The sequence below is a fragment of the Myxocyprinus asiaticus genome, chromosome 2 (assembly GCF_019703515.2).
Source record: "Myxocyprinus asiaticus isolate MX2 ecotype Aquarium Trade chromosome 2, UBuf_Myxa_2, whole genome shotgun sequence".
In the NCBI taxonomy this organism is placed as follows: Eukaryota; Metazoa; Chordata; class Actinopteri; order Cypriniformes; family Catostomidae; genus Myxocyprinus; species Myxocyprinus asiaticus.
Window position 1 is genome coordinate 65,795,694 of NC_059345.1, and position 27,621 is coordinate 65,823,314.

General features: G+C 37.9%; 1 protein-coding gene across 2 annotated transcripts in view; it reads left to right on the plus strand.

The window, feature by feature from the left end:
• The first annotated feature begins 383 nt into the window (after positions 1-383).
• LOC127455988 (pleckstrin homology domain-containing family G member 4B-like) overlaps positions 384-27,621 on the plus strand; it is a 44,331-nt gene continuing 17,093 nt past the window's right edge. For both annotated transcript variants that reach the window (XM_051724240.1, XM_051724247.1), the window contains exons 1-17: positions 384-518; positions 9,621-9,710; positions 10,054-10,161; positions 14,317-14,602; positions 14,873-16,145; positions 16,305-16,546; positions 16,652-16,801; positions 16,897-17,011; positions 17,489-17,582; positions 17,670-17,756; positions 18,641-18,757; positions 20,958-21,056; positions 21,788-21,939; positions 22,145-22,283; positions 22,396-22,515; positions 22,861-23,052; positions 26,603-27,100. In XM_051724240.1, coding sequence (XP_051580200.1) covers positions 516-518; positions 9,621-9,710; positions 10,054-10,161; positions 14,317-14,602; positions 14,873-16,145; positions 16,305-16,546; positions 16,652-16,801; positions 16,897-17,011; positions 17,489-17,582; positions 17,670-17,756; positions 18,641-18,757; positions 20,958-21,056; positions 21,788-21,939; positions 22,145-22,283; positions 22,396-22,515; positions 22,861-23,052; positions 26,603-27,100 — 3,765 coding nt within the window. In that variant the 5' untranslated portion in view covers positions 384-515. The remainder of the gene's footprint in view (positions 519-9,620; positions 9,711-10,053; positions 10,162-14,316; positions 14,603-14,872; positions 16,146-16,304; positions 16,547-16,651; positions 16,802-16,896; positions 17,012-17,488; positions 17,583-17,669; positions 17,757-18,640; positions 18,758-20,957; positions 21,057-21,787; positions 21,940-22,144; positions 22,284-22,395; positions 22,516-22,860; positions 23,053-26,602; positions 27,101-27,621) is intronic.

Sequence of the window (27,621 nt, forward strand, 5' to 3'; positions counted from 1 at the left end):
CAAAAAGCATCCAGTGAGCGGCAGTTCTGTGGATGGAAATGTCTTGTTGATGAGAGAGGTCAACAGAGAATGACCAGACTGGTTCGAACTGACAAAGTCTACGGTAACTCAGATAACCGCTCTGTACAATTGTGGTGAGAAGAATATCATCTCTGAATGTTATTCTGAGATGCTGGTTGGTGCTGTTTTGGTGGCGCGAGGGGAACCTACACAATATTAGACAGGTGGTTTTAATGTTGTGGCTGATTGGTGTGTATATGTTATTTCGCAAAGGAAAAGTTTTGATGGCAGAAAGTGACAGTGGAATGATTGAAACTCACTGTAGTGTTGTGGAGCAGATGGGAGTGACGCTCTCTCTCTCTCTCTCTCTCTCTCTCTCCACCATCAGACTCCTGGATTTCACACTGTCACAAAACTCTGAGGCGACGGTTTAATCTCAGTAAAAGGGATTGTTTGTTTGTGGATGTTGAGAAACAGAATGAAGAGTGATGTAGTCCGGATGACCGAGTGAAGTCATGGTGAGTGTCTTCAGTTCATTTGTTCATTCAGTTCACGCGTTTATCTAAAGCGACTCACAAATGAGTAACACGAGAAGTGCCAGCGAGTAAAGAGTGTTTTAACTTCTGTATGCACAACTCAATGTAGACTTTTCTCTCCGAGATTATTCAGTGACTCATTTCAGAACAGAGTCGAGAGGACTTGAACTCTTTGTTTGAACGAAAAGTGGCGATGTCCGTAAAACATTGAACAATAAAACTGGTGACGCATGAGCCACGTAAATACACTGACAGAATAATTCTGAAAAATGTTTGAAGAACATGCCACATTAAACCATGCGGATACATACAGCAGTGGTGAGGATGAGGAATTGCCCCTCATCTCATGTGAACTCACCGCTTAACAAACACATATTATTACAATACAGAACATACTAGATTACTGGACAGGTGATATAGTGTTGGGAATGAGGTCAGAACACTGAAGTGTTCATGTGTGTGAAGATGCAGTTTAGTTGTGTGTGTCTTTGTGAGTGGGACAGGGTGGAGCAGTCTGGCAGAGAAAGATGGAGAGAGAGAGAGAGAGAGAGAGAGAGAGACGGCTGTTTTATTTTGAGAAATGAAAAGACATTGATGGTGGTTTGGATGATGTTGCATTTTCCACATAAGACCTGAAATAGAGAGAAAGAGATATTATTCACTTTCAGTTGAGAGAGGGTGAGAGCAATGGAAACACACACACACACACACATTTACAGTGGCCCCATCAAGTATTTGGACACTTAAGTTACACAACAATATATGAATTGAATTAGATAACATATTTCAAAGACATTTGTGAGGTTTCAGATGATTAAACAGTAGATGTGGTGTTTTGACTGGTTGTCAAAGGTCACCTGTGGATTCTCTGTGAACTTTACTGGATGTACTGAAATCACAGAGACACAGAGACATTAAACTTTTGAAGTTTAATTCAATTTTATCATCAAAAAAACTGTTTAATCAAATGAATTCATAGATTTTTAATCAAATGAAAACAGAACAATTATTTCTCATCAAACAAAGTACTTGACAGATCCTCACAGCACAATCTAAAACACAACATGAATTATTTTTGTTTTATTTGTATTTCTTTTATTCATTTTTTTGGTCAGTATTAATCAGAAGCATTGATGAAAACTTTTATTCTTGCTTGTGAGATATTGCCTAAATTTAATATAATTATTATTGATTTATTATTTTAAGGACATTGAATATTACAGTTTACTATACAGTATATATTGCTGTTGCAACTGTTTACATTTCACGCATTTATTTAAATTAATCAGAAAATCACTTTTACTTTGACGACAGTTTCTCATCTCCAGATAAGCAGTTTGCTATATGGCCTAATGCGTTTATTAAAAGGTTGGTTTAATTAAATGGTTTCATCGTCACACTAGGACATATCACGATTTTAATTTGATTAATTGTGCATTCAAACAGTAATTTTTATCCCAAATATGTCAAATTCCATGATGTTCCGCATTTTATAGTTCATTCTGTTTTTATGACTGGATCCTGCATGCATCGCAGAAATCTTAGGGCCCTAATAAAGGCAGCATAAAGGTACTCGAGTGGTTTAATCCATGTCTTCTGAAGTGATATGATCGGTTTTGGGTGAGGTTGAAGTCCTTCTCACCTGTCAATCAACCACTGCGCTAAAACAAGAGATTCAACTTTGCCGAACACCAGTGGTCAAAAGAGAAGCATATTACGACCAGATGTATACAGTGATGTGTCTCACCAGTCCACTTGTGATCAGATCGTCCACAACGTATCAGAACACCTGGTGTAAACAGGGCCGTTCTGCCTAACATCTTTTTTTGTGTTCCATGAAAGAAGGAAAGTCAGACTAGTTTTGAACAACATGAGGGTGAGTAAATGATGACTGTTTGCCTGTAGACCAGTTCCAGACATCACTTAGTTTATGATTTAAGGCAATAGAAACTGCTGGATCAGACATTTCTGTGGGGTGAAGTTCCTCATTGTGAAATGTGTCTGAGAAAGAGGGGAGAGTTCCAGCTGAATCCCTCTCTTCTTTCATTCACCCGTTCTATCTCTCTGTCTCTCATCTGCCTGCATGCCTGCATCTGGATTCTATCATTCTGTTCTTAAACAATCTATATCTCTCTCTCTCTCTGTCTGTCGTCCGACTCTTTCGTTAGGCACTGCTGAGAAAAAGAGGAAGTTGAGTAGAAGAATGACATACCGCCAGCCCCGGCTGAACGTACTGGACACACACACACACACACACACACACACACACACACACACACACACAGAAAAAAAAACCCAGCAGAAATGTGGGTTATAACCTGCACAAGGTCGGGCTGTTGCTGTGTATCATTGTCTCATGATTACACAAGTTTCATAAAACAGATCATAACAATAACACTTTATCAACCTTCTGCAGAACTTTGTGCGCTCACACACACACACACACACACACACTGTTATGAGTATGTTTAATTGTGTGTACTTTTTACTCTTTACTTTTACTTCGTTACAATGGGCGACGTTCCTGCTGTCACATTACTGGTTTTAATCCAATGAGTGTAATTAAATGCGTAATTTATTGAGAGTTTTTTTTTGCATGGGACTTTTTGCGGCACATAGCATCAACGGACGTGCCTGGTGTAGACAGGGTGTAAGGCTAACATTCTGTCTAACTCACCTTAATTGTGGTGCATGGAAAAAGTTGTATGGTTTGGAACAACAGTGATGGTGAATGATGAGAGAATTCCAATATAATAATAATTATTATTATTATTGTGTAATACATGTTAAATGTGTATTATGTAATGCAATATTGGGGAGTAAACGTCTATTATATTACTAGTTACTCGCTATTTCTGTATTCTTTCAATTGGAAACTTAAGTTATTATTGAAGGAATAGTTCACCCAAAAATGAAAATATGCTGATCATTTACTCATCCTCAGGCCATCCAAGATGTTTCTGAGTTTCTTTCTTCATCAGAACAGGATTTAAGATTTTTAGGAAAGTATCTCAGGTTTTTAGCTTCCTCCAATGCAAGTGAATGGACACCAATTTTTGATGGTCCAAAAAGCACACTTAGTCAGCATCAAAGTAATCCACATGACTCTCACCGATCAAGTAATGTCTTCTGAAGTGAATCGATACATTGTGTGAAAAACTAATCACTAATTCCAACATTTTTAACTTTAAAAAAATGACAGTTAATAATTGGTCCCCACATAGGACTGTCACACATTTGTGTTTCTGCAAAAGCCAGTAAAGTCAAAATCTGCCAGATTAAAATTGAGCGTTTTAAATGTACTTTACTTTCTTGCTTTCCATCTTGACTGTATGGTGTTTGTGATCATTCATGATCAAGTTTTAAAATAAAGTTCCAAGAGCGTACAGGTATATGATTGCGTGACTGTATATGGAAAGATCTAGCCATTTTCGCTGACCCAGGGTAACTTAACTGTCAGCATTTATAGTCCAGACAGTGTGCTGTTATCCACCTCATGTGATCTGTCCACCCTCCCGTTTCAGTCCTAATAATCATCCGTTTTTCTTCCTCATTTTGTCTTTCATTCTTTTTCATTTGACTTTCTTTCCTGCCATTTTCTTTCTCCGTTTGTTTTTCTTTCCTCACCCTCCCCACCACCCCAAACTTTCTGGCCTTCCTGGCTCACTTTCCCTAGACGTCCCTCTCTCTTTTGTTTCTTTTCCTCGTTACTCAATGAGTGGGAGACTTCTGAGAGCATAATATGTGTTTTGTGTAGAGGCTTCGGCATAATTGTTGTCAGATGTTATTTAGGGGTAGACAGCAGTGGATGTTAAAGTGAGTGAGACAGAGAGTAGGACTGTTTAAACAGGGAAAGGGGAAGACAGAGAAACAGTGAGTGAAAAAAGCAATGAGAGGAAAATGTTCGGGGTTGTTATGACGACACAGCAGCAGTCAAATAAACATCATGTATGAGATCATATGTGGATGTTTACTGGTCGACTCGTGTTTCTTAGGATCACTTGGTGGGCCTCATTCATGAAACACGAGGAGAGCACATTTTTGAGTAAATCATTTTGATTATTATTATAATTTTTTAAAAATATATACATATGTACATTACTGCATGCAATTCAATGCAACTAGGGCTGTCCCCAACCAAAGATTTTCATAGTCGACTAGTAGTCGTTAGTTTAAGCCATTAGTCAACTAGTTTTCGCACATTTATGATATCAATGTAATTACTTAAATATATATATATTTTGGGGGGCATCAGAAAATGGTTTGAGCTCCAGGGCTGAGAAAGAATGTTATAAGTAACATTGCTAACACTGTTCTACATTACAGAGAAATACTAAACCGTAATAATGAGCCTTTAAAATATACATTTTACAAGCGCACACATGAAGCGAGCCACCGCAACACCGGCAAAAGCAGTAATGATTCTGAATGTGTTGGAAAAACCAGCAAGGAGACTGTCTGAACATTTTGTTCATTTATAGAGAGAAATGCACATTAAGTTAAACATGCAGAAAGTGAGGTACTAATTTAACTTCCACACTCCCCACAAACACTTGGATAAGCCTAATAGCGCATATCTATCTAGGTTATCTAACGTTAGAGCGAGCGGCCATGCTAAGTGGCCAACGTTAGGCTACTTACATGTTTCAAATGATAAGCCATGTTTGAGGACAGTGAATGATAGGCGAACATTTGCCTGCAGAGTTTGCATGTCACCTTCTTGAGGTCATTCTTTACCCTCTCGAAATGATCCCACACTTTGAATATCTTGCCCGACATAATTAATTACCGCATGGACCAGCTGTGTAAACGATCATGTCTGTCCGTCACTGTCTGCGCGACTTCACCACTTGCTGTGGACTGACCAATCAAAAGACACTTCTCATCGACTAACGTTTGGTCGACTATTAGGGGGCAGCCCTAAATGCAACAATTTAGGTAAGAATGGATTCAGGAATTATTTTAATTAATTCTACTTAGTGATTTCGTGTGTATGTGCACATCAGTGTTGGGGAGCTATTTTAAAACTGTAGCTTGTCAAGTTATAATATACTCATGATTTAATGTAGATACTCTTTTGAAATAGTAGTTAGCCACACTTAATAATATTAAGATTTACGCATTTCATTTTCATAACAAAATGTCATCAAATTTAATTGAGTAATCTTTAATAAAATATGTTTTTCTATTATTATACATTTTGTTAAATATTACATAATTTAATTGGATGGAATTGTTTATGAAATTGAAATGCGCCAAAATAGGGGTGTTTTCTAAACAAAATCAGTAGACTACAACAATAAACTCCAAATATAAATTATCAATATTTTTAAATTAATAATATAATTAATATAATATATAATACATATTACTGTATTAATATGAAAATCATAGTTTAGTTATGTTGTATTTAGAAACTTTGCATAAATGTATTGGTTTATTTTAAACTATTCTTGTGTTTGAAAAGGTTTCGGCATTGTTTAAACCTGTAGTATGCAACTTTTTCAATGTTAAAATACTTTCTCCTATTCCAGCTTATTATGCAGAGTCAACTATACAGTAAGTAATCCATTCGTAGGATGAATTCTTCAGAAACGATAAACACTGTGTCTCATTGGCGCTTTTAAAAATTGTTCTCTTTGTTTTGAGAGGCCCTTCCATCCCGAAACAACAACACTGATTTAACCAATGGGGTGAGTTGGGGGCGGGACTAACTGTTTGTTCGATCAACAGCAATTTCTGTGCAGAAATGACACACTTCAACTTTTAGGCTAAATGAACGTCAAAATTTATTGGAATAATACATTTTAAGAAAATACAAAAAGTGTAATAACCATTCGGGGCTCTTAACATCAGAATAATTAGGCTATTAATAATATAATTAATTCATTAATAGATTTCTTCTGAAATGTGATCTGGAACTGATTACAAATTCCACTACTAAAATTATAATCAGGAACATAATATTTTAGATTATACTTTTTAGGTAATCTAATCTGATTACTTTTGGATAATTTTAGATGACTTATTGCATGTTTCGATGAATCTAATTTTAGGCGTATTACACTATTTTCATTAAATAATAGTAAACATTAAATCAAACAATTTGCTATGTGTCAGTCCCTGACCCCCCCACCCCTTCTTCTGAAAGAATGTTATTAAATGACAAGTACTTGATTTTTTGGTAATCTGATTACATAATCCATGTTACATGTAGTCCATTTCTACTAAGCTTTGACTATTGCTAATGCTTTTTTCGGCCTAGATTACATGACAGCTGTTTAACTGTACTTGCCACTATTTTGTACAGTGTTTTTACCTCTCCAGCAGTAAAGTGAATGCACAGACATTACACACCAGTGCTGTAAGAAAATGTTACAGTGTATGTTAATGTAACAGCAGGAAGCTCTGGCTTCACACGGTAGCCTAATTATTGAAACATACTGTACTTAAACAACCATTAAACAGGTTTATGAGACTTAATGCACATAGGCAACAAGAATTCAACCCTTTTTAATGGCACACACTGGTCCAGTTCGCTTCATGTAATTAATATAACAGTTTTAAGGTTTTTGGACTTTAGGACTGTACAATTTTTCCACATTCATCTTTGTTTTGAGCTTACTGTAAAGCATAAAACACTACACAGGAATTCTGAGCATGAATACACTTAAAGGTGCTGTAAGCGATTGTACCCCTTCTGGAATTTCCACAAATTGAGCTGTAGAATTAGCCACGCCCCCTCTTTCCATACCCTGCACTCCAAATATAACAAATGAGCTTTATTTAGACCAACACTGAGCAAAAGCTCTTGTCAAAAACAACAGCAGCAAAATAACACCCTCAGCTGACAACTGTCATGAGCAACATGGCATAAAAGTGGCATTAAGCCTCAATAATTCGCTGCAACTACAACACTATGAGAACGCGCAAAATGATTGACAGGCAAAAAGCGTCATTGTCCGCAGACACATTTTTATTTGTTATTTACAAAGTCTAGTGCTGTCACAGAGACCGGTGAGATATCTCACAACACTTATTTCATTGATATCTTTCAGGGAGTAGGAATTGTTTTGCATACCTTTACATGAAAAAAATCACTTACAGCACCTTTAAGCATGGACAGCTGTTATGCAAATGACTTAAAATTATTAACATGGTCAATGTATGAAATAAGTAAATTACACATTTCTTATTACTTAAGGGTGAACACAGCTGTTTCCTGTTGAACGCACAGTAGTGTAATTGCGATTTTATAACGATAAAACCGATGATTAGTCGATCGCTAATTAACGTCAAAATGTAACTAAATATTTCAGTATAAAATGCCACACAGGTACCTCTATGCAAAAACTAGAATCTGTGAATCATTTCTTTTGAAGCTGTTAACTTACGTGAACTGTCCAAATGTAATAAGAAGTGTGCGTTGTTTTATTCACAGTCAGCCATGATTAATCAATGAGTGAGTCAAATAACAGGACAGTTACTGAGATTAAGTGAGTAGTATTTGGCTGGTCATGTGATTCTAAAATGGCAGCCCCCATGTGCGGACCCTCTCCATGTAGAATAAAACAGCTTTTATAAGGTTACTGATATGACTGGAGTCTTCATCACTTGTGTGGGGTCATGATTTTACACATATGTTTCAAAATGACAATTTATTTCTTTTGGAGTCAAATTTTATAATCTGCATTAGTGCAGCATGCAGGGCTCCAGACTGCGACTAAAATGGTCATAAATGCGACCAAAAATAATGTATTGCGACTATAATCTAAAATCAGTCGGGTTGTGTGCATTCATATGCGGTTTCATCAGATATCATCTTGTGAGTTATTGAATACATCTTTTGAGCGCGCACCACCAGTGTGTCTCGCGCTGGTTTTCACCCGTTCTGTTTCTGATGAGCTCGCTGCACCGCACACAACAACAAACCCAGCGCGAGAGAGTCGTGACCAAATGATTCTTTTGAACTGGATCTTTTTCATGAATCACCCGAAAAGAACTGAGGGTTAGCAGTTTGAATCAGATTCACTTTCTCAGCAACCAGCCGTAAGTGAGCTCACAACTGGGAATGCGGACATTTCAAAATAAAAGTCCCATGTGTATTTCGGGCTTCTTTACAATTAAAAGTCCCATATTGTGTACCACTTTTTTTCTCCTGGTAATTATTGATTTGGATTGGAGTAGCACAATAAACTGCATCTGGGATTTCTTTCAATTTGTCTGGGCCATCCGGTAACAGTAAAGAAGGACTAAGACAATACTGTAAAACAATGTATATACTGTGTGTATATATATATATATATATATATATATATATATATATATATATATATATATATATATATATATATATGTTTGTGTGTATATGAGATCAAGCTTTTGACACTTAGGACAATTGAGGGACTTGTTCACAACTATTACACAAGGTGAAAACATTAATTGATGCTCAAGAAGACAACACTACTATATGCATATTATACTTTATGTAATTATCTGTAATGTAGATTGTGAAGAGCAGTATTAAATGAAAAAAATCTTTTATGTCTTATATTTGTATAAATTATAAAAGGGGTGTGAACATTTATGAGACAAAAAAGAATGCAAACTTATCATCTCAACTATAAACTGTATACTGTTTATTAAACCTCAGATTAATGGGTTGTCAACTTTCTATCTAAATCGAGCAATTCTGTGATTTGGCAACTAAAAACAGCCATTTGGCTCCTTAATGTTTCAGTTTAGGAGCCAATGGCTCCTTAGTCATTTTTTTAGTCTGGAGCCCTGCTGTAGCATTTTGTCGTGCTACACTGCCACTCATCTGAAAAAGTAGCTTGTTACTGGAAAAGTAGTACGTGTCTGTTAACCAGCCAATAAACACACTTTCTGAAAAGGCTGTGATGACCATATGGCCCAAAGGAAGTTTTAGATGCTCCCTGGAACATAAAACAGGAAGTTGAGTCTGTGTGTGGGGGGGAAGAGTAGATCAAGCTGTCGGTTGTCAGGTTTAAACACACACATAGTGTTTTTGATGCATGTGAATGGTCTCTGTCAGCTTGTGTTAATATAAACTGTCTGTTTCAGGGTTCAGAGGCGGTCGAGGACTGCGTGCAGGGGGCACTCTCCTCTCTCTATCCTCCTTTTGAAAGCACCGCTCCTCCTCTGCTCTCTCAGGTGAGACTATTGTCATGCCAACATATTGGTATTGTTTAATACCAATACTAACAACTGTCCAGCAACCACCCAGAACACCTTAGCAGGCGACCAGAAACTACCTAGTAACCTCTTAAAAACATTAGCAACCACTAAGCAATGCCCTAACGACTATTCAGAACACATGTAGCTCTATATCTAAAATCTCTCTTCAAACTGTAAAAGGCCTAAATAACTTTTGGACTTCAAGACTTAATTCATGCAAGTCATTCAAAGTTTATCTTGAAGAATATTCCTTTTCTAGATTTAATTTGTAATTGTCCAAAATATTCTGAAATGACAGAGTTTATGTGTTGCATTGCAGGTTTTCTCTGTGCTCGAGTCCACCTATCAGCATGACAGTTTGAGGTATCTGCTGGATTTCTTCATTCCTGCCAAACACCTTCTGCACAGACTGCAGCAGCATGCATGTGTAAGTGTTCACCTATTTTGGTGTTTGTTAAAGAAATATCTCACCCAAAAAGGATCATTTTCTCATCATGTACTCACCCTTATGCCATGTTAAACTTGAATGATTTTCTTTCTACAGCAGAACACAAACAAAGATTTTTTTAAAGGCACTCAAGACATATCTATGGACCAGAATATCTACGAGACTTGGTGGTGAACTCTTTAGACTTGGTTCAGTAGGCAACCACCTTTTTTAAAGAGTACCTTCACAACCACCTAGTTATAGTACATTATAGAAACTGCACAGCAACATACCAAAACCCACCTTAGCGACCACATAGCAACTTTCTAGCAACCACCCAGAACACCCTAGCAACTGCATAGCAACAACCTAGAAAACACCTAGAACACTCTAGCAACAGCATATAACAATACGCTACAAACACAGGACACATTAGCAACCACCCAGTACACCCTAGAAAACACCTATTAATGCCCTAGCAATCAGTCAAAACACCATAGCAAACACCTAGCAACTAGAATACCCTAGAAACCGGCAACCAGTGGTGTAGTCCAACCAAAAAAAGTGGTTTACTACTTCCCAGTCCCTGTTCGTCTGAAGGGGGATGGACTGTTACTATAGACTGTACTTAACAGTTACTGTAGACTGCATAATCTGCGTATAGAGAGCTGCAGAACTGCAACTCTGTACATATCGTAAATGGGTCATTTAGGCTTTAAAACTTTTGATAAATAAAACATACAAGTTTCTTCATGTTTCATCATTACAGGGACATATTAAAGATTGTATTAGTCACACTGGTCAAGTTAAATTACTAAAAAAATTCAGATGTCCATCCAGTTAAATGGGCAGCATCAGGGTGGACATTCAGTGGATAAATGAGCCGGTCTGTGATTGATATCTAAGAAACATATTTGTAAACTCATATTTATGATTTTATTTCTGTTAACATAAATACTGTATTTTGAAATTTTAAAATTATATGAATTTTCCATATATCTTCCCATAATAGGGTGGACATGTTATGCTTGAGCACATACGACTAACACCGCAAAATAAAGGAAAACTTAAATAAAATAAAAGAGTTATAAACTTCAGATAACTCAAAGTAATTTTGCAGAATGGCTGATGTCCACCAGTGTGTGTGATGTCATTTCCTAACATATATCTTCAGTGAAAGGTCATAGTATCATGACATAACAGGGACACACAAAAAACCTCCACCATCAGTGTTAAAATTACACATTTACCACAAACGAATACATGTTAGTGAGAGAATGTAACGCTAAACTCTTAACTGTATGTGGGGAAAAACAGAAATCCAATGATTTAGCATTTATTTTTGTCAAAGATGTTTGATGTGCAGTTTTGGGACATGAGGAAGTGACACAGTGTTTTATGTTTTAAGCCCACAGAAGTGTGTAACAAAAGAGCTCACCTCCAAGTCTCCATGATATTCTTTAGCACACCAAAATATTTGTATTTTAATTTACACATGCACATTTACGTTCTTAGTAGATGCTTTCTTAATTAAGCAGTCACCATGTCCTAATCAGGCAGAATGCATGATACAGTTGATCTGCTGACACTAAAAATGAAAATGCTGCTCAGTGAAACGCAGTCACAGGCAATCAGAACATACTGTATTTGATTTTAAATATACAGTTCTGTGGAGCAGTATTTTGGACCAATGAGATTTCACTATAAGTAGGGCTACCTACTTGTAATTGGGTGAAATTAAACAATATACATTCCACACACACTTGGGGCTTTAAATGACACAGAATTGTAGGAATGAGCCATATTTACAGGTGTTCCTGTGCGAGACACTGCTTTACATTGAAAAACAGCTTGGACGGAGGTAAAAACACATTCAGCGTGAACGTCCCCTACTAAACTTAATATGAAAAATGCTTTAATTCAACGAACAGGAAGAAGAGAGAAAGGGAGAGAAACCGCTTAACATGAAAATAGTGCATTTCTCATTGGATTAGTGTCGTTGTTTTGGCAGTAAATAGTGTTTATCATAAGGGAAATGTAAGAAAATCATGTTAAGTGTTTTAACTAAACCATACTGTACTTTTATTTTGAATGAATGCAGTAATGCAGTTTTTCTTACCTCTCTCTCACTCTTCCAGAACGAGCTCTGACATATGCAATAAAATATAATGGCATGTCATGAATAGGTGCGTTTACTGGTGTTTTAAAATCCCAAAGGTGGGAAACAATTAACATGCACTCGAATGCTATATGATTTTGACAAAATTATCTTGCTTCTGACAGAAAACACGACAGAAGACGTCCACTGATTGTCACTTTCCCCCAGCCGTTTCTGACAAGTGTAGTGTCCGTGTAAAGATCCGCTATCACACACAACTCAAGCAAAAGGTGTGTGTGTTTCAGGACCATTTCTCTCGATTTGTGAAACATTCTCAGCAGTTTGTGTGACGCTAAAATACAGGACAAACGGCATTGCAGATGGATTTCATACGGAACGCAATTTGTTCCCTTAATTATGGGAGGATTCCTTAATTTACAGGACGTTTGGCATGTATTGTTAATTAATTTTACCTGATAATGCTTCAGTATGAGGGTGACTCTCTCTCTCTCCACTCACTGTCATAGATTCCCTCAGTCGATGGTGGTGGTGACAACGGTTGTCAGGGGCATAAATAAACACATGACATTTACCTACACACATACACACACACTCTCAACTAACTTTGTTATTATTGTCGCTATGAGAAGCTGCCATGGACAAGAGCCTCAGTCTGAGTCATGTGAGTAATTCTTACCATATGTGTGTGTGAGAGACAGAGAGAGGACTCGGGCATGAGAACGGCTGGAGGAGTACTGGGTTGAGAAATGGGGGAGGGATAGATGTATAAAACACTGGGGCACATTGAGAAAGTTGTAGAAAGGGAACACGGGAGGGGTGTTTACTGGAGAAATAAGGAATACGACTTCACAATCATTCTTTAGACATGCTGGAGATATTTTGTATCTTTTAAAATGACTATAAACAACAGACCATAAAACAGAGGGTGGAGCTTTAGAGAAAAGGGGTGGATGATGAAGAAGGGGTGTGGATTCCTTAACATAATGATCATGGTCCTGTGAGTGGGCACGGACTATGGGGTTGCATGTCAAGGGATAATTGGGCTTGTACACTTAAAAGAGAGCATACAAATCGGAGTTTAGACTTTTGATCGCAAGGTAAGTAAAAGCTTTCTCATGGAGGATCTCAGAATAGCAAATTACTTGTAGCAGGTTAGCCTTTAACTGCCAAGAATTTGCTAACAACCGTACATACTTTTTAGCGTTTAATTACATTTCTCATTCTCAGCTGTTTTTCCTAATATATGCCATTAACTTGATTTGTGCATTGTAACACTGTGTCTTAGCCATGTGCAACCCCATAAAAACGAATTCAAAATGTTTTGAGATTTTGTAAGTCACTTGGTTTAAATTTTTTTGGCATTGCTCTAGGTAGCCCTACTTATAGCTAAATCTCATTGGTCCAAAATACTGCTCCACAGAACTGTATATTTATAATCAAACACAGTATGTTCTGATTGCCTGTGACTGCGTTTCACTGAGCAGCATTTTCATTTTTAGTGTCAGCAGATCAACTGTATCATGCATTGTGCCTGATTAGGACATGGTAACTGCTTAATTAAGAAAGCATCTACTAAGAACATAAATGTGCATGTGTAAATTTAAATACAAATATTTTGGTGTGCTAAAGAATATCACGGAGACTTGGAGGTGAGCTCTTTTTACTTAGGTCAGTAAGCAACAACCAAGCAACCACCTAGCAATGCCCTTGCCACTACCAAGAACACCATAGCAACTGCACAGCAATGCACTAAAAACCACTCAAAACACCTTAGCACTACCTAACAAAGCCCTAACAAACACCTTGCTGTGTCCTAGCAACTCTAAGCACCTGCTAAGAATATTAATGTAAATGTGTGTAAATTTAAATGCAAATCATTTGGTCAACTACGCTGCCACCACTCCACATGGTCTTTTCAAGAAATGAGTCCTTGGGTATTTGCCACTGTTTGATGCACAGTGCTGTATGTTGTAAGGTGTGTTTTTGTTTATAAGCCAGATTCATATGTGTAAACTGGGCCTTTCTCTCTCTGCCAGTCTCAGTATCTGGGCTGCCTCTTCTTGCACTCTGGTTGGCCGCTGTGTTTGGGAGAGAAGGTGGTAGTACAACTGTCCACTTTGGATTGGAGACTCCTGCGTAGTACAGACTTCTACCTACAGGTGGTGCCCTTCTCGACACGTTGCCCTCGCCTAGCTCTTAAGTGCCTCGCACTTGGCGGGAGAAATGTACAGGAGGTATTAGTGCCAGAGTCACAGCACCCGCTTGTGTTCACTGTGGAGTGGCTACATTGCATCAACAAGGAACGTGGCTGCAAGAGAGAAGGTAAGAGAAAACATGATGGAAAAAATGGGATAATACTATCAAATGGCAATACTACGATTCAACCTATTTTGACAGAACTTACGGGGCACCTTTCATCCTTAAAATGGATGGGGCATTGAATTCACCTTATGTTCTGTGTTTCATGATTCCTAAAGCACTGTCAGTACAGTTTAGTGTAGCCTTAATATAGCGGGAATAGCCTAAACGTGTGATGCACAGAAACCCTCTCTCTCAGTTCTTCTCTAACTTTCTCACTCTCTTACCATGTAGGTGGAGGATGTTTGGACACATGTCTGGTGAGTACATGTGACGGAGTGGTCCGTATTCCATGGGAAGAGGTGGTCTACCCCAAACTCCTGCATAATCCCTCTGACCCTCTCCAAAACAATCCTAATCTGACTGATCTGTCCCACCCCTCAGGGGGTCTGGGCCTTGGCTGGGGCTCCTCTTCTGGAGAGCATGATTCCTGGTCGTGGGATGAAGAGGATGACTTGCCTCCAGATGGGGACGAGGCAGAGATTGAGACTGCATTAGAACGCCTGCGCAGAAGCAGTGAACACCTCGTAGCTGATGGCGCTGGAGATTATGTTGAGCTGCTAGAGCCTCGAGGAGGCCCTGATGGCGGTGCTGATCCTAAACAGCGCTATCTGGAGATGCATGGGATATGTAAGACCAAATCACTGCCAATGTGTAGAAGGGGTAAAGCAATCCGGCTAAGGAGAGGTAAAGCAAAAGGGTTTGGAAGAACCGAACCTGGGGGAAGGGCTGGAGGTCTGGTACGAAGGGACAGCAACAACAATGGAAAGGTTGGTGTCGGGTCTTGCAGGGACTTGGCTAGCTTACGGCCCCTGCCACGTGTCATCGATTTGGGTTGTGAGAGGCGTTCATATCCCCCTTCATTCCAAGATTTTGATGAAGGTGGTAGAGAACTAGTAGGTCTGGAAAGCAGGGCACTTTGTATGGACAATCCGGGCAAGGAGAGGAGGCCTGGGGTAGGAAAAGAGAGAGATGGGGCTGGGTGTACACTGCCCTGGGAGGAGAGTCAGAAAAGGAGGTGCTCCAGCAGGCGATGTTCCATAGATACTGATGATGTGGCAAAGAACAAAGCAGAGAATCTTGAAGAGGGACAACAGGACCACAACCAAAGATCACACTCTATTTGTGATGATAAAACATTGGCCAGCACTTTAGATAGAGGAAGTAAAGTTGAAACATTAGTAAATCCCACCAATGGTTCAGATAATGAAGGCATCCCATTGGCTGTTCATGGGGAAACAGAAAAAATAAACAGGCAATTGGCTGGTGGATCTGGGACAAGCAAGATGCCGCTCCCAGATACTTGCCTGAGAAGTCAGTCGGACACATCACATTGCGATCAAAGCAAAACCAAACACAAAGATAACACCAAAGATCAGAAAACAGATAACAGTCTGCCACCATCGGGTAGTGTGAGTTCCACAGGAGAAAAGCATGTTGGGAAGTCAGAGAACTGTGTTTGTCCCAGAGGAAAAGAAGTAAAAACTGGAGGATTCAGAGCACCCAGGTATGGCCACGTGTATAGTCTTGAATGTGTAATGTTCCAAAAAGTGCATTGTTTGTACCACTTTGTTGTATCCATTACCACCTGTTAGTGAATACAAGTGATTACATCCACAGTAAACACAAAAAAATATTTTAAAATCACTCCTTTGTCTCCCTGTAGGAGGAAGAGGAAAGCCAAAGGAGGCAAAGGGAAAGTCAAATCCAATCGCTGTCACCAACAAAAAGGAAAGGGTGACCACACAGCCTCCAAGAACCAGACCAAAGCAGCCCCCCCAAGTGTCTCAACCAAATTATCAAACAACCATTCTAGCCAACCAGAGGGGGCTTATCAGATTTCAGAAGTTAGCAAAGACTGTGTACCAGTCACTGACACAGAAAGCGATGCAAATTCAGATGCCAAAGGTATGTTCTGATCAGTGCTTATCAATGGCTTCCCATCAAGTGAGTTCCATCATTGCTTACTTTATATTCAATTATACTCCCATTCAAACTCATCATGTATTACAGAAAGCAAATCTGGCACATCATTTTCTGACCAAACCCCCAAGGAAATGGTATTATCGATATCTGCCTCTAACTTGGAATTAAAAGGCCCTCCTCCCTACCTTCGAGACTTAGATTTCAATCTCCTGCAATCAGGAAAACTAATGTTAACAGGTAAATGGTCTTGGTCTTAATGGTTACCAATACATCTGTCATGCTATCTGTCATTTTTATAATTAATTTATACCATTCTCTTTATTCTAAATTAGGTACTATGGACAGACTGGGGCGAGCATTGGTTGTTACAGAAAGTCACCTCCCAGATGATGGCTGGAACACAGATGAAATGATCAAAGTGCTGTCCTGCTATTACACCATCACCAGGTCTGTTATTCCATCAGTGTCACCATTCACAACACCTTCATGTGTCACATGCATTGGTTTCTCTGGTGCTCCTTTTCCACCGACAGGGTGCCGGCTCTTGATCTGAAATTGTTCCATAACAGGAAAGGTGGTTTTGGTCTTGAGTTTTTAGAAAAACAATAATTCCTATTGCTTCCATAATCAGTAAAGCTATTTACATTGCTCTGCCCAAGGTTTGTTTGTAATGTAGTCAGTTATGTTATCATTTGGCTCCCAAGTCAGTGAAAATGAGGTCACCAGCACCATTTCGGTGGTAAAAAGGGTATGGGAGAATACAGTCATATTGAATGAGCCAAAGTTGAAGTTGGCCAGGTCTTTTCATATTCTGGGTTAAAATCCCTGCCTTTAGTTAAACTACAGACTAGAGGGCACTATCTCATGACCTTTTCCTTTCTTGGCTAATGTGTGTTCTGTGCTATGCTTATTCTGGGGTAACAGACCTATGGCTAGGGAGAAGGGCCTTACTGTGATAGTGGACAGCAGAAAGTCTGCCCCGTCTGAACTATGTATCTCTGCACTGAAGCTTTTCAAGGTAAGTTGGTGCAGTGAGTGTGTCTGTAGTGTGATGGGTGTTTTGAATTTATTTTAAATTTGTTTTGTTTGTGTTTATGTGTAACAGGGACAGGTGTCAGAAGGACTTGACTCGGTTCTTATTCTAACTGAAGAACAAGAAGAATCAATTCAGCCCTGTCTGGATGGAATAGAGGTGCATAATCATACACCGAAGTCATAATTCTGAACCCTCATGTTCTGTTTAGGGTCAGAAAGACCAATGAATTTTCACATGCTATGATTCGCTGACTGATGTACTGTAGCAGTTCACTCTTTATACTGTTTATTTCCATTTATTTTACCGTTTATTTCCACAATGTGTTTTTGCTGGGGTCAAATTTACCCTGAACAGAGACTACAATGGATACAGTAACATTTCTTTGATACAGCAGAGGGGTTAAGCTACATAATATCTGACTTTTGGGTTTCCGAGGAACATATAAAAAAAATTTGAGGGAAAAATATGATTTTGATTCATTCCAAAATGTCATTATTATTTTTACAAATACATCACTGGTCTCTGGGTCCTGAAACTAAAATAGAAAACTGATAATAGCTCAACGGAACAGTTATATAGTAATATATAAAAATGTATAACAAACTGTATATACAGCATATATTAAAAATATTAAAAATGTTGGTTAAAACTGATTGCCAATTGGGTGTTATTCTAGAGTTGAAACTGATGGAACAACAGTGGAATAACACCCCAATGGTATCCTCTCAAATAATACAGAACAATACTTCGTAACACTGCAATACAAACACATAAAACAGAAGATATAACTGCTCATTTGCCTCTTTGTGGATTCTTTCACAAACACATAGAAAGCTAACATTTCATGAGAATTACAGTACCTCGCAGAGATGAGAAAGTGTGTGTTGGCAGCACAGGCTTATCTTTCTGCCGGCTCCTCTGCCTCCCCAGAGAGTTCCTTCAGTTCCTGCGAGAGCATTAATACTGCGACTGGTGCTCAAGCATTGCAGTAGATGATAACACTCATTAGCTACATTAACAGTGATTTAACTGTCTCTCAGGTGCATACTGTGCGAGGTACTGGCATCCTTCAGCAGTTTGTGGACAAGCAGCACCTGCCCAGAGAGATGGATGGAGATTTTAACCACTCACAGGTTGACTGGCTGGCTTTCAGAATGGTAAGAAATGACTTGGCAAAAAAGCTCAACATTAGGGTTCTGGAAGTAAAAATCCCATTTAAAATATCTATAGAGAAATTGATTTTAGTGCTAAATATGTATAAACCTTTCCAGACAGACCTACCATAAGCTGAGTTTGGTATGTCAAATAAGATAAGATGGCCTGAAACTATATTCGTCCCGAGGGCAATTAAGGTGTTTCAGAATTAAAGGAATAGTTCACCCAAAAATGAAAATGAAAATTTTCTCACCCTGCAGTTGCTCCACACCTTAATTTCTTCTCTGATACAGAAAAGGATAAATTGTATAAAGTCTTCACAGGTGTTATTTGCCATATAGTGAAAGTAAATAGTGACTCTGGTTTGTCCAGCTCGAAAAAAAGACAACATAAAACTACAGTAAAATTAATCGATATGACTCATGCACTAAGTTCAAGTCATTCAAATCAAATCTCTAAACTCTGTCAATCAAATTTGCCAGCTATGTCAATAAAGTCAAACCTCAATGGTTCTTGTGTGATGTGATGTCATGAAGTTTGGTCCATGATGCAGAAAGAACCAATGAGGTTTGATGTTATTGACTTACATGGTATATTTGATTTATGGAGTTTATTATAATTTTAAACATTCACTTTTTGTGTTCCACCGATGAATGAATGTCAAACGGGTTTGGAGCAATATTAAGGCGAGTGAATAACCAAATTTTCATTTTTGGGTGAACTGTTCCTTTAAACACAAGCACTGGGACAAATATAATTTAAGATAAATAAAGTTAAAAAAAAATGTTCTCGGGGTCCTGGGTAGTTCAGCGAGTAAAGACGCTGACTACCACCCCTGGAGTCGTGAGTTAGAACCCGGTTGCTAGGGAGGGTAGAGTCACATGGGGTAACCTCCTCGTGGTCGCTATAATGTGGTTCGCTCTTGTGGGGCACGTGGTGAGTTGTGCGTGGATGCCACGGAGAATAGCGTGAAGCCTCCACACGCGCTAGGTCTCCGGTAACGCGCTCATCAAGCCACGTGATAGGATGCACGGATTGATGTCTCAGATGCGGAGGCAACTGAGATTCGTCCGCCACCACACAGATTGAGGCGAGTCACTACACCACCACGAGGACTCAGAACGCATTGGGAATTGGGCATTCCAAATTGGAGAGAAAAAGTATATTTTTTATTATATACTAATTTTTTATTATTTAAAAAAAAAAAATAATAATAATTTTTAACTCCTGAAGATGTGAATTGTAGTTTTGCAATATATGTAGGAAATCATGAGCACTCACATTAAAATGAAGACTCCAGTCATATCAGTAACCTTATAAAAGCTGTTTTATTCTACATGGAGAGGGTCCCCACATGGCGGCTGCCATGTTTGAATCACATGACCAGCTGAATACTACTCGCTTAATCTCAGTAACCGTCCTGTTATTTGACACGTTCACTCACTGATTAAAATAATCATGGCTGACTGTGAATACTAAATTTCTACAATGGCATCTTAAACTGAAAACTGTTGATTTTAAATGATGGTGTCAGTGTAGGTCCAAGATGACACAAAGACAAATGATACTGAGTGCACCTTTAAGAAAAATGGAAGTTCAAATTGCTGTAAAGTGTGCAATAAGTTACATTTCACTAAATTATTAAAATATAAAAAAATGCTGCTTTAAATGCGTAATGTGCATCGGGTTGTGCAATTACTAAGAAACCATAAGTCCATGTGATTTTAACATCATTTTAACAAAATGTGTTAAAATGCCTAATTCCTAGAAAAATACTATACTACCCACAATCCTGCAGCAAGATCAACCAATCAAAGAATGGGACAGGAAATTAGGAATTACATTAATCTATTTTGCAGGCAAACGTAGTAACAAAACATTACGTTGTAAAAAATACTTCTGTTGAAAAAGTGGCCAGTCACTGTTGTACTGTCAATAAACTAAATTACCAAGACTGCTAAAAATAAATAAATACAATAAAATTAAAAATCTTTGAATTAAGAACTCGTGGCTTTTTGGTGTGTAAACTTAGCACTTTGGTTAAACACATTTAGAAACTTTGCCACAACAAAACCTCTTTTACATTTTGAAACAGAATTAAATTAGACCTTTTAAGAGCACCAATAAACTTAAATATAGATGTTTAAGAATAACCACATGCCTGACCCTCAGCTGCAGCTCATTATCTGCTTCTCTTCACAGAGTCTGGAACAGCTGACGGAGCGCTGTGACAGTGCCCTCACACTGCTGGGAGACGCACTACAGTCTATGGACTCGGAACCACTTCCTGACTGCATTAAGGTAATACAGCAGTTGTTGGCAAGATGACTTGCTGTTCACTTTATGATTAAATCTATATGTGTGTTTGATATTTGTTTATTCATTTATCTCTATTAGACACAAGCAAACATTTGGGTCAATGAAATAAGGCAGATATATTTTTTTATTTTTTAATAATTTATTCAAAACATATAAAAACAACAATACTGACTTAAATACACCCTTTCTAAGATGAACATGTTTTGGATGTTTTTGTAATTCTGGCATGAAGTTAAAAATGCCAAAGTTGAGTAGATTGTATTAGCATGTATTGAGTAGCTTGATCTTTTATTATTGCTTTGTTTTAAAACATTATTAATATTAGAACAACTTTTGCCTTCCAAATCAAAGTCGGTGTGGTGTAACCAACATGCAGGGAAACTCTTAAAAATATGAGACAATTTGACCTTTTAATGACAAGACAAGCTAGTTGAGATTGTCAAATCTCAAAAACTTCATTATATTCATGATTCAGAAATGTTTGTAAGCTTAAGTAAAATATGTTACTGGATGGTTATACCATGTGACTTTAAATCAAAACTTTTGGTTGACAATGGTATTTAATGGTTCTGGTTGAGAATGTGGCACAAAGATTTTTCCTTTTCATCAACTTGGGCATCCTTATTTGTCAGTGACCCCTTTATAACTGTCCATTGCAGACTATTTCTTGACCGATTATTTATGAGACTGCCCAATTCTGTGTCCACCTCTAGAATGTTCCCCTCAGTGTTGACAAACACAGACAGTTAATGACAAGCATCCTCACTGACCAACGGCTGACGGAGCTGCAGCAGAGGGGCGGGGCTTGGCTGGCAGGTCTGGCCAATGGGACGTCAGGGTTGGCGCAGCGATCACCAGACTGCAAGTATGAATGAAGACCAATAAATAAGAAATATTGGAGGTGGATTATTTGTGCTATAAAAATGAATCCTGCTTTTTCCTGAAGAGTCTTCAGCTAAATGAAGACTTTTATCTAGTCTCTTCAGGACATTAATAGTGTTCGTTTGAAATATGTACTGAAAAAGGTTGCAAATGTAGGTCTGATTGAAGTCTAATGTTTTGCTTTCTAGGGCTGCTTTGGCAGTGACATCTAACCTGTATGAAAGCGTTGATGATGCGCTTCACCGCCTGGTGCGTGTGTCCAATCAGAGGAGTCGTGACCTGGAAGCACTGGGGAGATTGGCTGCACTTGTTGATAGACTGGACAAGGTGAATGTGAATATTAATGCAAATTGTTGACATAATCAGCTGCACTAATGAATACATAACATATGACACTCTGATTTATGTTCCTTTATTTCTCTCTCTGTGTTTGTCTCAGTGTGATCGGGAGATTGAGCATGTGCAGGAGCAGTTAGAGGACTATAAACATCCTCCTCTGTCGCTCAGCAGACTGTCACTCAAACAGCACAAGTTCAAGGGCCTCAGAGGATCTGCTATGGTGAGTGAGTTTGTGTTGGACTCTTTGGGCCTCATTCATGAAACTTTGTAAATATTTGTGTAAATTGGGAGTACTTTGGACCTTTTCCAAAAATGTTCCACTGGATTCACAAACACTAAGTACATCCCAGATTTGTTAGTTAAACATGTGTATGAAGGTAAATTCGAAACATTCATAAATAGGGCGCATGTGCATGCTTATTCATAATGATATATTATATACAAAAATACTTCTTTATTGGTTTGGTTTAGGTTAGAGTTAGTATATAGTAAATATAATTAGTTTCTTATAAAAAGAACGGAAGTCTATGATATGTCCCCATTTATATGTGTTTGTACTTCATAGGAGCTTAACAGTGAGACTCTGGGTTTGCTGGGAGAGGTGGAGAGCTGGTCTGAGCTGGACTGGGCTGGTCTTGGGGCAGTGCTGGATAAACTCCCTCCAATCAGGGAGAAAGTGCAAGACATGTCTCACTGCCTGTCTGACTGCTGGACGCAGCTGGACAACACACAGAGACTGCTGTCCACACTTACTGAGGTAAATGCACACTCATACACATGCTGTTGGGCTGTGTGGGATTACAGTATATTATATTTGAAATGTGTCAACTGATAACTGCTTTAATGTTTATGGGTCATTGACATAACATTAACATAAGGTTGTCCGAGGGTATAAAAATGTGTTTAAAACACGTGTCAAGTTCGTAGAAATGTAATTTTTGTGTCCACATTGTTTTTATATCTTAAAAACATTTATAGGATCTTCTAAAACATTGATTTAATGACTTTGATAAAAAATTAAAAAATGATAAAATGTCAAGTGGCGTAACATCAAGTAAAGTTTTCAAACATATTTTTCAATTCATTTATTTTATTTTTGTTTTTATTTTTCATTATCATTTTTTTCATTTTTTCATTTTTTCATTATCATTTTCAGGTCACGAATATTAAGAAGTTTTCTCAGGGTTACTTCATTTGACCTGAACAAAATGGGCCTTTTCATTAAAATGTCCAAATACCTGATATATATATATATATATATATATTAAAAAAACAAAAAAACACTTCACACAGTCATGGTGGTCTAAAGGGGTCTTCTCTTTTTTTTTTTTGTCACATGACAACAAAACGGCTACCTACATGTTTGTTACACTACCTGACTTTGATGTCTTGTTTATTTTTTTATTTTTTTAAGAAATTATTATAAAAGATTATTCCAAACTACTCATGCCATTTCTTTTTTTCAAAAATGTCACCTTTTAATGAAAACGTTTCTGAATTATTATTAGTGCTGTCAGTCGATTGATTTTTTTTTTTAATCGTTATTAATTGCATAATTTTTCATAGGTAATTGCGATTAATCACATATTTTCACATTTCCGAAATTTGACTATATATACTTTTTTTTCCCCCTATCAAAATGCATTTATTTCCTTTTCAGGAAAGAAAACAAAACAATATGTAACAATAATTCTTTATTAACATTTTCCAAACAAAGCCTTCTAGAGTTTAAAGATAGAAATGCACTAAAATATCACCTATTCAAGTAGCATGAAACATTTCCCAAAGTCTAATGGGAGGTTGACAAACTGAAAGAAAAAAGTGATACTTTGAACTCCACATGAAAAGCGCTGGCTAACAAGGTCTCGTTCTGCATTTTCGTGAAAGTTAAGACTTAACCTGCTTGTGGTAATTAAATTGTGCATTGCAGAGGCTGCAAAGTACTTGATTTCTATAACAAGTCCCATCTGGGCTTGTTTTGTACAACAAATTGTGTTAAAAGGTCCGTTGACATGGTGATTGTGAGAACAAAGTTTAAGATTGCGCACAGCGGAGAAAAGTTATCAATTAGTCCGTTGGTTTGAAGAAAATAATGACATTTGGATTCTTCGCTGTAAATCATCCATGGATTTGAGACTGCTTGCTCTGCCTTTAGCTGGACATGTCCCACTGTTCATCATAGTCTCAAGTAGAGACGGAAACACAGTTGCAGGAAGGGAAACTTTCCTGACTTGCGTTCAAAGTATAGCACCTCCTCATCGGAGCTCTGAAGGTGCAGATTGCTGACGCCCAACCCCCAAGGTGAAAGTAATACATTTAATTGGTCAGATTTTCTGTCACTCTGCTAATACAAATGAATTAAAAAACATTACAAATTTCCTGTGAAGGGGGACGCAGCAACAAGACGTAGCACTACAGTGCAATTATGAGCGGTTTTGATTGGCGACCACGGACTGCTTACACTCAAACAGGAACAATGCAAAGATATTTATGGTCTACATTACATTGAAGTTCTTCTTGAAGTTGTATATGTATGAATTTGAATGCATTTATTTATTTAATGCACATACATTGTTAAAAAAAAAAAAAAACGGGGGAAAGAATGTTTCATAATTTGAGTAACGTTTCCGTCTCAGTTTATGTCACCCCTTCTCTGAAGGGGCTGACCAATACTCTACTACTTCCCTACTCCGACCAGTGTGTATGCTGATTTATGCTTTATTAATGGTAAATGCGTTAATCGCGATTAAGAAAAAATAGCCTATGTAACTTTAATTAATTGCATGCATCTCTGGACAGTTACACCATATGACAATTTTTACTTAAAAAAATATAAAAAAGACTTTTAAATAAGAAATTGAAAGCATGTTTATACTATAGAAAATGTGTATTCAAGTAACTGTTTTGTGTGAATTTTATTTTCATGTATTTTTGAATAACTTAATAGATCCGAATAAAATAATGAACGTCACTTCATTGTCCCTTATACTGTGAGATATATTTGCGTGGTTATCAGTGAACAGGCCTGCTTTATGTTATTTATATGTGAAAGTGACTAAGAAACATGAAAACATTTTAAAAGTGTTTTGTATCATTGTAAAGAAAACAAAAAAAAAAAAAAAAAAAAAAAAAATTAGGAAATAGTGTAAGAAACTGCAACAAAAAAACAAAAAAAACAACGAAAAACAAAATTAGCCAAAAATTTACTTTTTATTCTTATTTTTCTAATTTGACATTATATACTGTATCTCTGGGTGTAAATAAGGTAGCTCTGGAAAAAGTTTTGTTTTGTTCACAATCATGTCAACTGTATATTGTAATTTTTTTGTGTTGATACAACAAATCAATCAAAAGTTATCGCATTACAAAAATAATTTATCATAGTGTCCAAAAGTCTCTCCAAACAAATAAAACATAACAATTGTACATAATTACACTAATTACACATGCAAACACAACAATGACTAAATGAGTTTCATTCTGTGTCATTTGAGTCATCATTGAGTCTGTGTCATGTATTTGGCGCCATCTCCTGGTGGCCATATGTAACATTGTGCTTCATGTGGATTATCTAATGATCTATGCATCCGATTATCTTGTGTGTGGGCTCGTTTGAAAGATAATCACATCCTCTAAGTAATGGTATGTGATATTTTATGTTCATTTTTCATATTTTATGTTTATTTTTCGTGAAGTTATAGGCAAAAACGCGGCATATAAGCAACACCAACATAATTGTCAGACATACACTTAGCTATTACTCGCTATATTTTTGTCTGTGAGTAAAACAAATAAGCTGATTGTATTCCATCAACACGACACATGGCTATTTGATCAGTTTGATGTTTTTACTGATAGCAATAATATGTACAGTGCAATTTGTTTATTTATTTTTTTAATATTCAAACCGTAACAATTCTTATTTGTTTGCAAATTTCAAAGCATTTGTTCAGTTTTGGTAATAATGCCTACATGCATTGTAAAGTAGAGCTTCTAAGCTTTCAAACGATACATATTTTGTGATGGTCAAGACAAGTTCATATTTTGACATCTGAGCTTAAAGGGTTAATTCACTGGACTATCCAAAAGATAGGCATTACTACATGGTTATTTAAAATATAAACCATTTTTCCACTGCATTTCCAGCCAAAATAACTATGTTGTAATATACACAACCAGTCCCCAAATTATAGACACACTTGCCTAAATTTATCCTTCTTATGATTTACTTAAATGCTTGAAATTAGTTTTGTAACATATTACATTTTCTTTGCAAAACTAATATTTTCTCTAATATTTACTTGCAGGCATCTCAGTGGTGTGATGTGGTGTCGTCCTCCTCTCCGTCCTCTTCCTCATCCTCTCCTCTCTCCTCGCTCCCTCCCATCCCTCCATCCCGCTTCCAGGATGCTCGCGCTCTTGCACTGGATCTGGGCGGAGGGGCTCTGCTGGAGCTCTGGTCGCAGACTCTGGAGCGCTATCAGAAAACACTAGCTCAATTTAAGAGCCGAATCCTGCAGGCGGAGAGGGGCCCATCAGGAGCCCAGGACCCGGACTCCGGTGGACGAGGGAAGACACCTGCCTCCAGTATGTCCAGTTTGGGGGAGTTAGAGGGCGAGATCGAGCCGGACTGGTGCCCTGGAGGAGGGGGAGAGAGCGGAATGCAGTCATGGGGTTCGCTGGCGTCTCTCTTCCGGCCGCAGAACTGCTCGACTCTGAAGATCGGAGAGGAGAAGAAGAAAGAGGGAGTGAATCCAGGAGGAGGGAAGTTTTTGCAAAACCTGCTGCATCCCTCCAAGAAAAGTGTAAGTGGGTTTTGGAAGGAGAATTGGATTGCAGTCATGTGATCTGTCATGAATTTTTACAGCAAGCCGGACATGAAACTATGTAGCATTATTTCATGAAAGCGGCGTTTGCTAAAACAAGCATCACTATTACTATTGCTATTATTTGACTGACCAGAATATCATAGAGAGTTGGGGGTGCCCTCTTTAGACTTTGTTTATAATCTCCTGAGACTGGAGCGCGTCCTGCGCACGCAGCTTTCGCCAACCCGAGGCATTTATACCTGATGCGTGCTGCGGTTTCACTCTTCTCGAAATGACAGATGGCAGTGCAGAGAAAATATCAGCTAATCCAGCAAGAAACTGCAGTGAAGAAGTGCCTTGCTGAATTTTATATAGCCAGGTTTTATAATAATAACACATGTTTGCTGGTCTTTTTCAAGAGGTAAAAAAAAAACCACTTATGAACCAGTAGTAAACTTTACAATGTCAGTCTGTGGCCAAACGCAAGCACTTTGGTTAGAGTAAAGACACTAGTTTTT